Source organism: Equus quagga, chromosome 8, assembly GCF_021613505.1.
Source record: "Equus quagga isolate Etosha38 chromosome 8, UCLA_HA_Equagga_1.0, whole genome shotgun sequence".
NCBI classification, from domain to species: Eukaryota; Metazoa; Chordata; class Mammalia; order Perissodactyla; family Equidae; genus Equus; species Equus quagga.
In genome coordinates this window covers 43416224-43428020 of record NC_060274.1, presented here as the reverse complement: position 1 = coordinate 43428020, position 11797 = coordinate 43416224, and the positions used below count along the sequence as shown (strand labels likewise).

The 11797-nt window shown below is 55.0% G+C and overlaps 2 protein-coding genes across 5 annotated transcripts in view; one reads left to right on the top strand and one right to left on the bottom strand.

Annotated features, from left to right (window-relative positions):
• Positions 1-3244: 3244 nt before the first annotated feature.
• Positions 3245-5641, bottom strand: LOC124243300 (translation initiation factor IF-2-like). The gene is made up of 3 exons (XM_046668922.1): positions 5517-5641; positions 5051-5215; positions 3245-3951 (listed from the first exon to the last, which is right to left on the bottom strand). The coding sequence occupies exons 1-3, from the start codon at positions 5539-5541 to the stop codon at positions 3245-3247; spliced, it is 897 nt and encodes a 298-aa protein (XP_046524878.1). The 5' UTR covers positions 5542-5641.
• TNS3 (tensin 3) overlaps positions 3367-11797 on the top strand; it is a 259293-nt gene continuing 250862 nt past the window's right edge. Inside the window, exon 1 of one of the 4 annotated variants that reach the window (XM_046669114.1) lies at positions 3367-3512. The gene's annotated coding sequence lies outside the window, so the exon portion shown is untranslated. Of the gene's footprint in view, positions 3513-3802; positions 3928-11797 lie in introns of those variants that run through there. The other 3 variants (XM_046669123.1, XM_046669116.1, XM_046669122.1) reach the window with 3 other exon arrangements.

The following is an 11797-nucleotide window of genomic DNA, read 5'->3' as shown; positions in this document are numbered from 1 at the left end:
AGGGTGGCCTTGTCTGACATTGTCCTCCTTCCGGAGTGGCCCACATCCAGACCTGACCCATGTGGCCCCAGGACATCTCCAGTGCTCCTGGTCAGGTCAGGTCAGCTCACAGCACTGCCTCCGCACTTTTCCCACCTTCCTTATGCTTTGCCCCGGTGTGATCCCCAGTCTTCTCCATCTTGGAGTCCACTTTCCTGGGACCTCGCCAGTGGCACAGAGAGTTAATCTGCATCCAGGCAGTGGGCTCCCGGGGCCCACTTTGCAGAAGTTGGTGTGTGTGTGCATTTTGAGGGAGAGGGTGCCAAGGTTGCATAGATTCGTGAAAGCTTCTGGGATACAGAAAAGGTGAGGCATTGAGCTGTGAGTAAGGACTTGTGTGCCTGGGGAGAGAAGGAAAGGGAGGAGGGGGTGACATGTCCCAGGGAGGTCTCAAGGGACACGGGATCTTAAGGTACAACAGAGGCACGTGCTCACTCTCCTTCCATACCACAGTTTTCTTACAGCATTGTAGAGACAGGTAATGAATCTCGTATAACGTGACCTGCTTCCCCTTTCAGTGGCTCTTTGGAAAATATTACTTTTCAGAGCAAGCAAATAAGAAATAAGAAAAATATCCAAGTCATAGTGCACATACTTCCTTTGATCTAGGGATACAAAATTATCAGACTTTGGCCATGGTCGGGACCATCTTCATGGCAGTGACAAACTTCCAGAAAGTTCTTTCAGAACTCCTGGCCAAGAGGAGAAAGAGTGAGGCTGCAGAGAGGGGCTCAGGGGAGCAGAGACGCCGGTGCTTCCGGCCCAGACCAGCCCCCTCCGCGCCAGGAGAGCTGGGAAGGGAATGGCCACTCTTGGCATAGGGCTGCTTTCCTTCATCTAAATTGGTTTGAGACTTTTGTTGTCAGATTTGAGATATTTTTGGATGAGTAAGAATGGAAAAAATGTGCCTTCCCTTTTTCAGACAATTGCTGCATGCCCTGTTTTTGTTTAAATTCTTGGGAACTCAAAGTTGTGGCTTGTGAAGTGGGGAGGCCCTGGACCTGGGAAGGCGCCGTGGGGTGTTGGCCGCCCTGCACGAGCCTCTGGGCCGGGTGTGGGCGTCTGTACTCTGGTGAACCTGGGAGCCAGGTAATCAGATTGCACAGGAACACCAGGTCCTTCTCCCTTCTGGAGCCACTTCTGGGAGTGTGAAGACAGACACTGCATGAATGGGCGTCCAAGTCACCATGGTCCCAGAAACAAGGGGTGTATTTGGGGCCCACCAGCCTAGCAAGGGGCAGCAGGGTTAGTGGGACCATCTGCCTGGGGGTAGGTGCAGTTCGAGGGTAGGGATTCTAGGAGAGGCTGCCTGACAGGGAGAAGAACCCCAGCTTCCTAGCTGTGAAGTCTTGGGCAAACGCATCAGCCTGGCTCCCGCAAGTGGGTTTCCTAACAACTCATGAAGTTCAAGTTACTTAGCCATTCAACCAGCACGGACTGTGACGTGGTGGTAGATTCTGCAAAGCAAGGTGGATAGACACTGTTGTCTCTGGGTCTGAAGGTCCCTGTAGTCTAGTGGAGGAGATGCTAAGCAAAGACATGATTCACTGCGACTGTGCTGGATGGATGGGCACAGCACAGCAGCCTGGAAGAAGGTAAGAGTAACTTGTTGGCCTGACAGTTCTGGTCCTTATCATGTTGTCGCTGACCAGCTGGGTGACCTAGGGCAAGTTCCCTAGGATTTCAGCCAGCTTCCCAGTCAGTGAAAAGAGGATAGGAACAGTATCTGCCTTTCCCAGTAACCCCCGTCTTGTCCTGTTGTCTCTTGGGCTAGAGTCTCCTAGAGGGCAGGAAAAATGTCTGCTCTGTTTCCGAGGCCTGGGGCTCAGTGCTCAGGGAACTTTTGCCTCGAGGAATAAACGCCCAGCTCAGTCTGGGCACCAGAGTCACATGCCTCTGACTTCTCAAGAAATAACTCTACCCTTTAGAGCATCGCAGGGATTGTTCAGGTCTGTCCCAGAAGGGGTTGCGCGGTAGGAGGAGAGGTTGAGCGGGGCTGGGCCTCCCTTCTCAGGGATGAAACGAGCGGCCTGCTGTGACTCCTCCCTGGACCTCCTAGCTTTGGGTCCAGGCCTGCAGGTTTCTGATGGCTATTTTTAAAGACATCCTCTCAGGGATGGTTTTCTTGTTCTGTCTCTGAGCAGGGGCAGGACAGGGAGAGCCAGACCCTGAGGGCCAGGGCAAGTCTGGGCTTTGCATCCCTGAATCAGGGACGTTCCTGGTAACTGCCCTCCAGGAGGAGCCCAGCCCTCCTCCAGGTGGGATTCCACGACCATTCGGTCCTGGTGGCTGACACCCTCCGTGTCCCTATTCTGCAGTGCTTTCCTGGAAATGTCTTTCTCGTGTGAGGGGCTTCATGCACTCGCGGGATAAGGTGTCGATGAAGGTGTTCTTTTGCATGGGAGGAACTGCGCTTCTAATTCTGCATGTTTTACAAGTGGATCTTCAAGAACCTGCTGTCCGCCCCCCAGGATTTCACCAATGGGGAAACGGAGGCCGAGAGGCTGCGTGCGTGAGGGGCAGTCCACATCTTGGGGATGCTGGCATCTCTCTGCCTTTCCTCCTCTGAGCTTCCCTCTGCCTGGAACCTTTCTCCTGTCTGCTCCTGGCTGGCCTAAATCCTGCTCATTTCTCCTGGCTCATTTTGAGAGGTCACGTAACTTTTTTCTTTTTAAAGATTGACACCTGAGCTAGCTGTTGCCAATCTTTTTTATTTTCTGCTTTTTCTCCCCAAATCCCCTGAGTTCATGGTTGTATATTTTAGCTGTGAGTCCTTCTAGTTGTGGCACGTGGGACCCCGCCTCAGCATGGCCTGACCAGGGGTGCCATGTCCCCGCCCAGGATCTGAACCCGTGAAACCATGGCACGCCGCAGCAGGGCGCGCGAACTTAACCACTGGGCCACCGGGCCAGCCCCCTCACGTAACTTCTAAAGTCTTCCCTGACCTCCTCCCTCCATTGGTCGGACCTTCCAGGGCCTTCTGAAGCGTCTGGGCTTTCCCTGTCATGGCTGTACTGCTTTATGTGTGCACTACCCGGACTAGACTGTAAGCCACCAGAGGGCAGGGAGGTTTCCCTCCTTGAGAACGCAATCATTATAGCGCCAAATGAATGAATGAACCAGTTGTGCAGGAACCAGGACTCGACTCGCCGGCCCGGGACCCAGAAGCTCCGTGAGCACATGGAGCCTGGGCTGCTCCATGGGTCTAATAATTCCCGGTCCCAGCTGGCCAGAGCAGGGAGGTCCCAGGGTCGCGGGCCTGCCTGGAACGCGCCGCATTGTTAGGGCGAGGAGGCCAGGTGACCGGCCGCCCCGGGCGCGGGCGGTAGCGATTGCCCGCGCCGCCTCGAGGGGGCCCTGCGGCGGGCGCGGCCGCAAGCCAGGAGGACGGCCCGCCCGCGCGCTGCTCGCGCTGCTCGGCGCCCAGCCTGCTGCGGCCATCGCCCCGCGGGACCGCGCCGCCGCTCGCCCAGGTACTGGAGCGGGGCACGCGCCGCCGCCCTCTTTGTCTGGGGCCCAGCGCCGGCCTCTGCGCCCTGAGCGCGGGCAGGGGGCCCGGGGAGCGCGGGAACAAGAGCTGGGGGCGAGCGGGGACGAGAGCTCGGCCAGGATCTGGGACGCGGGCGCGGGGACGCGGCTGGGGCGCGGAGACGGGGCCGGGGCCGAGGGCGCGGGGACGCAGCTGGGGTGCAGGCCGCCTCGGCCGGGGACCCGCGGTGCCGGGGCTCCCTGGACGGCGGGCGCGGGCCGGAGCGGCACTGTCGCGGGCGCCGGGGAGGACTTCGGTCTCTAGGACAGGTCCTGAGACTCCAGGGCGGAGAGCCGAGCCTGGGGCCGCAATGGGAAAGCTCAGGACACTTCTCCCGCTCTCTGCAAGCAGGCTGTCCGGTGCGTCTCTCTCTTTCCCTTTCCCTGTGGTGGGCGAGAGGCAGGGGGTCCCTTGGCTCTCCCTTTCTTCCTTCCGAAGGAGCGGAACGGGGCGGGGGGCGTCCGGGGCCGGGGCCACCTGTGGCACGTGCCTGCTGGCACGCCGGCGCTGACAGGAGGAGGGAGGGTCGGGGCGCGCCGGGTGCCGGCCGGGGTCTCCGCACGGTGCGGCACCCCGGCCGGATGAGCGAGCTGGGGTCGTTTGCTTGGAGTGATTTGAAAATCTGTGTGTGGCTGGGAAGGGACTCAAGAGCTCCACTCGCACTCTTAAGACAGTGCAGAGGGTGACCTTCACTCTCCAATGTGGTTCAAAAAAAAAGAAATCAATGCGTCCCCGGGGTGTGGGGCCAGCAGAGAGCACTGTTGAGGGTGGTCACTGCCCACTTAGAAGCCCTCGCACACTTTGATTCTCTGGTGTAGTTTTCCCTCTATTTTTCACTCTTTGCAGTGTGAAGGCATGATCTTCGAGGACTCTTAAAATATACTAAAACTATGAATGCAAAAGTTGCCGTGGCATTAATTTGCGTAGCCCTTCAGAACTACCCGTTTTGACATTTTGGTATATTTGGTCTGTGCATATTATTCTTTTCGAAGTGCTGTAGTTCTTTCCCTTTTGAAAGAAACTTGCGTGCCCTTGTAATTCTCCCCTCTGTGTCCTGGGAAGTTATGTTTGCAAATCAATCAACAAGTATTAAGAAAGGCGTTTCTGTGCAGAGGCGGGGAGGCGCGGGGGAGGGGCCAGGGAGTTGCTGCAGCTGGAGGGTGGAGGGGGCGAGGCCAGTCCTAGAGACTCAGGGGAGGGCTGTGCACCGGGAGCTGCCTGCGGGAACTGGCAGGAGGCCAGACTCCTGACCTCAAAGACCAAGTACTAGTAATCACACTTTGTAATATTACAAAGTAATACTGACCTCAGAGACAATGCAATAGCGTGGTTCACAGAGAGCGAGCCTGTTCGCGGTGTTTGTGCTAAATGCTTGCACGCATTCGTTTCATTTCCCCAAATAACAACCCTTGGAGGGAGCTGGGAATATTGCACCATTTTACAGATGTGCAAACTGAGGCAAACAAACACTTAGGAGGGTACCTGGCCCAAGTAGATGAAACACGTGCTGGCACAGCCCAGGGTTCCTGCCAGGACGGTGGGGTTCCAGGGCCCTGTTCGTCCCCGCCACCGCAGCACGTCTGACTGTGGAGAGGATGCATGTCCTGACAGCACATTTGTCAGCTGAGGTGCCAAAGCTATCAGCAGCTGTGGATGAAATGGATGAGTTATTTCTTCAAGAACCACCAAGAGAGAAACAGTAGTAGCCTTAGGGAACTGGGTGCTCCTGGATGCAAATTGGCTGGCTTTTTACAGTGTAGCTTTGGCACCTAATGGTTTTAAATGGAGCTACTTGCAAATGTGACCCTGGGAGCTAAACGTCACAGGGTCAAAGTAGGTTCCTGGGCTGCAGGAGATAGTGCGGATGGGGATAAAATTGGCCTAGGAAGAAGACAATAAGGTAAGAAAAGTGAGGGAAAAGGCTAGGAGGGGAAGATTTCTGACCTACCTTCTGGCAGTGGCAGCTCGTCCATAAGGCCTATTTTACAGATGAGTAAATCTGTGAAAGTCCAGAATGGCTAAAACTGGATCAGACCCACTGCTCTGGCTCTCTCTGCCGGCCGTGTGCCTTCCCTAGGATCAGTCTGGCATAAACCACCGTGCTTGGCGGGGAGCTTTTTGTTCCCTCCAGCACCCTCCTCCCCTCAACTCTGTGAACAACTTGGGGGGAGAGATGCAGGGCGTTCCCGCAAGAGAACGAGCCAGGTTCTGCGGGCATAAGGGGCTGTTGTGTTCCCCCACCGAGGGCATGGCCCCTCCCTGGGGAGCGAGGCTTCCTTCCAGTGGCTCCCAGCGTGGCTTTCTCGGGAAGAGGCCTCGGTTTTGTGACTGGGTCTGAAAGGTCTGCTCCAGGCGGCAGGAGCTGGGCTGGGTGGGGTCCAGAGGTGCCCTGACCCAGGACCCCAGGCCCTTTTCTGTAGGACTCGGTAAGCACGGGAGTCATTGGTGACCCAGAGCCGGCCCCGTCCACCCAGAGTCCTTTGCAGTCTTCTCTGTTAATCCAGAATAAGGGCTTCTGGTTAGTTGGTTAGTAAAGCAGGCGCTGCTGTTTGTTCCTGGCAGTTAGCAAGGGTGTTCGAAACCATCACCATCTATGCTGACATTGTCTAGGTTTTCTGTGAGCTGTTGTAGCTGCTGAAATACAATTACTTTTTTAACCCTCGTGGCTGAGCAGAGGGGGATGCGAGGGGATATGGCGTGGCCTGGTCTTCTCAGGGATGTCCACATGGAACTGGTACTTAAACCCAAACTGTCCCACTGCGAGAAAGTGTTTCCACGCTGCCTCACAGTTTTTAAAACCCAAGACATTAAATATTGGTTCCATCAAAATATTGCTGAACGTGAGTTAACTTCTCTTAGGTTCAGAAAACATTTTGAATCTTCTAGTGTGTTGACTCCTCAGAATGGCCGATGTGCCACTCCACATTGTGAGTAAGCTCAGGGTAGCAACAGTTATGTCTTTAATGTCTGTCCGTTTCCTATAAGAGCAGAAAACCAGAATCTCCAGGTTTCTTGACCTTGTTATTACACTCTGCATATCAGCAATGTGCCTGGTGAACGCCCACTGTTTCGGTGTGGGTCAGCCAGCTGTCTGCCCTGTCCACCAGGTGGGCCCTCCTGTAGGGACATCTTGCTCTCCTTCTCTGTGTGTGCTTGGGGACGTCTGGGTTCACTGTGCGCCTGGCCCTGACACAGCCCTGCCCAGTGTCCCCTACCTGGTGTCGCAGCCCCTACTGGGGGCTGCCTCTGCTTGATAGGAGGGAGGAGGCCAGGGAAGGTGAGGATGGCTGCTGCCTGGGGCCACCATTAGGAGCCATCAGAATGCCCCACTGTGTCCCTGAAGTAATGATGGTCATCACGATGACCCTTAGACATTTAAAAAGAGTTTTGTTAATTTTTTTAAAAAGAAGGCAGTGATCTGGTGTTAATATAGTTTGTCCCAAATGGGCAAAATTAATGAAAAATTTATGTTTAAGGAGTCCTTATCAGTGGTCAGGAAAATCCCCTCCAGTCGAGTACTCCCTGATCATGCCGGGGAGGTGTTCCTCAGAGCCACTCCCTCTGGGAGAGAAACCTTTCTCCGTCCATATCTCCACAGTTTTGCTACTGTGTCCTGGCAGGAGCCCTCTACAAGCATCCGTCCTGCTCACAGCCTAAGACCCTTGCAAGAATAATGCCTTCTTTTGACTGCATGGTGACCTACTTGGACCCAGGGCGCTTGCTACCTGAGGTCTGATAGTTGCCCAACCTTGCAAGACATGGTTTTTGTCTCCATTTTCTGGAATCGGATGCTGAGACTCAGCGAGGTTAAATCACTTCCCTGTGTCATGGGACTGGTGAGCCCAGGGCTGGTTGGAACCCAGGTCTTTCTAGGGGAAAGCCTGTGCCTGGTGCTCGTCTGCAGAAGGCGCATGTCCCCTTGGTTACCAGGGACCTGAGCTTGTGAGTGGGTGGCATGGTGTGGTGCTGGGCGCAATCCCGGATTGCAACCCAGGTCCGTCTGCAGTGCTGGGACTTCTTCCCAAGACCAGGGGTCTCCACAGTCCCCCCGCCTCCCTCGCCCCTCCTCGAGGGGGGCCAGCGAAGGCACGGGGGCGCCCTGCCATCCACCGCTGGGTTCTGGCCACAGCTGCTTCCTCAGACAGGGATTGCAGGTTTTTCTTTCCTCCTCTTCCTTCCTCCCTCAGCTCTAATTATGGCACGTGGTGAGCTGCCTGCCTTCCTCTTCCTCTTCTCCTTGGGAGCGATCATAGCACTCAGTACACCCTTTGCAGGCCCGGCTTTGTTTTTAAGATTTGGAAGACATCTGTAGAAATCCTTATTCCAGCTTCCCGAGGGGCTGTTGGTGCCGCTCCTGGCCAGGCTGCGCCCCATCCATCGGGGGACCCTCCATGTGGGCTCAAGGGTCTCACCTCCTTGCATTGTGTCTCTGTGGCAGCAGCAGGGTGTGACCTAGTGCCTCCAGGGTATAGATTTTCTGAAACTGGTCATGAACAATGAAAGCCAGTCCCTGAGGTTTTGAAGACACAGGAACGAAATAGTTGCAGTGGTGAAAGAAGCAAGTGGTCTTGGGAAGTGGCTCAGGCAGCGTCCCTTCTTTCTGCTTTTCTGTTTTTCTTTCTTTTCTTTTCACAGAAGAGGCGGCGGTGCTCCGGGCACTTGGGAAGCTGGTTATTTCACACCGGGGGATTCAGGAATCTGTTCTCTCCCCATTATCCTGGAACACAGCTGTAGTGTGTTGCGTCTCACTCACTGTGCAGCCGGACAGGACACGGGGAGCAGGCCCACATCTGGCCGGCCGAGTCGCCTGGGGCCAGGCTGGGCCATTAGCTGGGGCGTCTGCGTTCTGTACACATTCCTCCTGGAGCTGCGGCGCTGGCTCCAGGAACAAAGGGGCCCCATTGACTTGGTCCTGGCGTTCTTCTCCGCTCGTAATCCATCACCTTTCTCAGAGGTTTCCTGTGTGCTCACCCCCTCACCACTGGTGATTTTGGATGCAGATCAAAGGTACAGTTCAGGCAGCGCGCTAGGAGAAAGAGCTGGGCTCCGGCGGCCACAGACCTGGGGTAAAACACCCTGTGTCACCCTGACTGTCCTCACTGGTCCCCATCTGCAGCCTGGGGACGTGGCTGCCCTCCACAGGACTCACACCAGCGCTCCCTGTGGTGGTGTTTGGTATGACTTCCGTTGGCCAAGTGGCCCTGGGCAGGTGTCCCTCCTCTCTGGTGGGCTACTGCTTACTCTGGTTCTGCTAAATTTCCATAGCCTGAGGCTTCCTGCTGGAGTAGCACTTCCCCATTCTTGGAGGCGCTATCTGATCCCCCACGGGCACAAGCCTGTGCCACAACAGGAGGAGGTGGTGGGGACGTGTGAGTTTGTCCTGGTGATCCGGGACAGGAATGTTTCCAGTTCCTCTCCTCTGGAAAGGTCCGAAGCATCCAGTGGCCGGGGGTAAAGGAGAGGGAGCATGCCTATGCTTGTCACCACTGGGCTGGGCGCCGAGGGAGGCGAGAGGGGCTCTCAGCTGGTTAGAAAGGTGTTTTATCCCCTTCTGGACACAGGATGGGAGGGGGCATTTGTCTTCTATGTTGCTCAGAGCGTAGGAGAAGCTTCCTAAGTAAGGGACATGTCTTGGCTTTTTGACTCTTTCTACAAAATAATTTTCATGTAATATGTCCTTGCTATAGACTTGGAAAAGAGGGGAAAATGCTAAGGAAGTTGGAAATAGTACCACCCCGGAGGCTGTGAATCCGCCTGCTTCATGCCTTGTACTCACTGTGCTTTTTGTTTACCAAGCTGAGATCATACGTATTATTTTGTGTCCTGCATTTTAGATCAGCGTGGCGGTATAAGCATTTCCCCGTTTGAAACTAACTCTGCATGTACACAAGTGGTGACGACAGTACAGGGTCCCTGTATGTGGAAGTGTGGTAAGGTGCGTGATGACCATTTGTCCTCTGGCCACACACAGCCTGTGTGCATCCTTGCACAGAGATCCTTGGGCAAGATCCTGGCTAGTCCTGTTCTTGGAAGGACTTCTAAGGCTGATTGAGGTCAAAGAACAGAAACTTTTCTTGATTGTAGTAACATATACATAACGTAACATTTACTATTTTAATCATTTTTAAGTGTGCAGTTCTGTGACACTAAGTATATTTTTGGGCAACCATCACCACCATCCATTTCCAGAACCGTTTTCATCTTGCAAATATGAAACTGTCCCATTACACATGAACTCCTCATTCTCTCTCCCCCAGCCCCTGGCACCCACCCTCCTACTTTCTGTCTCTATAAACTTGACTCCTCTAGGACCTCATGTAAGTGGAATCATACAGTATCTGTCCTTTTGTGATGGGCTTATTTCACTGAGCATCACGTCCTCAAGTTTTGTTTATGTTGTAGTGTGTTAGAACTTCCTTGTAATATTCCGTTGTATGTATAGACCTCATTTTGTTTATTCATGAGTTGGTGGACACTTACACGCTGTTTCCCCCTTTGGGTTATTGTGAATAATGCTGCTGTGACATGGGTGCACAAGTGTCATCTGAGTCCCTGCTTTCCATTCTTTGGGGTATACACCCAGAAGTGGACACACACTTTTTGACGTCCCTTGATCTATATGGTCAGGTTGCAGTTGAGAAATGGTGTGCTCTCTGGCTCCTCTCAGAGTTCACTCTTGTCCCTGAACCCCGGGTGGGGCTGGCGCCCACCGGGTATAAACCAGGCCTGCAGGAAAAGGAAGAAGGAGACTTCTTACCGAGCTATTTTGACAGATTGTGTAAACTCAGTGATTAATGGAACGAGAAAGCAGGAAGAATGTCTTTCATTTAAAAAAAAAAAAGCCTTCGGGGTTGCTTGGTTTTATTTTCAATTAAAAGGGTCTGATTTTGTTTCTGGAGAATGGTTTTAATTTGGATAAATGGTTCCATCTGGGATCCGCATGCCAGCGCCTGTGATCTGTGAGTGCAATTACTCAGGGTTTCCTCGGCTCCTTTTCTGAGGGAACAGCATGGAGCTGGCCCTGCTTTGGTTTGGCCTTGGTGACATGGCCGTGAAGGCGCTGTGCCTCGGAGGGAGGCAGCCTTTCTGTCGGTACTTGGAGACTGCGGACCCGGGCGGCCCAGAGAGCGCAGGCCTGAGGCCCAGCGTGGTGGATGCTGGTTAATTTTTACCCTCTAAGAATGTGCTCACAATCTCAAGTCAGGAATGCCAACCGGCAGGCCACCCCCTTGCCCCGCCCTGGAACACGTTGCGCCAGAATCACTGGCATCTTTTCCAATGTGGGCATTTGCAGGGTCGGTCAGGTGTGGAGGCGGTGGCGGGGGAGACACCCTTACGTTGTCCTCTATTCTTCCAGGCTCCCTGGGCCAGGCAGGCTTCAGGTCCAGGCATGGGCTCTCTGTGGGGTGGTCAGGTGGGGCTTCTTTCAAAGGGGATGTTGGGCTCAAGGAGGTGAGGGAGGAAATCCTGGGGGCTCTCTGGGAAGGAGCCATATCGGGGAGGAACAGTGAGGATGGAGGCCCTGGCAGGAACTGCCTAGTGTGTTCCTGGAGCAGTGAAGGGATTGAGGAAGGCAAAGGGAATAAGACACGAGATGGGGCGTTCCATTCTTTAAAGTAGGAAAACTGGGTCAAGGCCTTAGCTTTCCATGCTGTTTAAACAGTGGAGGTTGCAGATCTGCCACTGATGCCAGTGACCTAGGGGGCTGGTGGGAGCCTGAGTGGGGTGGAGTGTCTGTACCCGGTGTCCAAGAGCACAGCCCACAGGGGCTTGCTGGACGAGGTGGTGGAAGAATTGTGGAGCCTGGAGGTCTTTTAGCCCTCTGCTGTTTGGGGCGAAGACCCCGCGGCCCAGAGTGAGAGGCACACCTAGCCTGGGAGGCGGGGCCTCGTCTTGCAGGCGAAGCGAGTGTGCCCCTAGCTCTTGGAGCAGCAAGTGGCCAGGCCCACCAGGCTGCGGGACGCCCACACCCACCCTGGGTCCGGCGGTGTCCTGCTGGCTTGTGGAGAGGCTGGGTGTGGGTACACAGCCCCTGACAAAGGGTGGTTCTTAGCATAAGGAATAGTGAAGTCTGGGTCGGGGGCTGGTGAGGAGCGGAGAGGAGTGAGGACTGACCCTGTGCTGGGTGGGCCAGCCCAGGGGGGCTGCCCTGTTGGAGGGGTTGGGCGGGGCCTCATCCTTCGGAGGCCCAGCCTGCCCTGGGATCTCATGGAGAGATGTTGATAGCGC

Excerpts from the sequence above, each read along its gene's own strand:
- LOC124243300 (XM_046668922.1), bottom strand. The coding sequence starts at position 5,541 with ATGGACGAGCTGCCACTGCCAGAAG. Across the intron at positions 5,216-5,516 it reads CGAGCTGCCACTGCCAGAAG|CTGCTGATAGCTTTGGCACC; the intron begins GTAGGTCAGAAA and ends TTTCATCCACAG. Across the intron at positions 3,952-5,050 it reads GTTTCATCTACTTGGGCCAG|GGAAAGGGAAAGAGAGAGAC; the intron begins GTACCCTCCTAA and ends CGCCCACCACAG.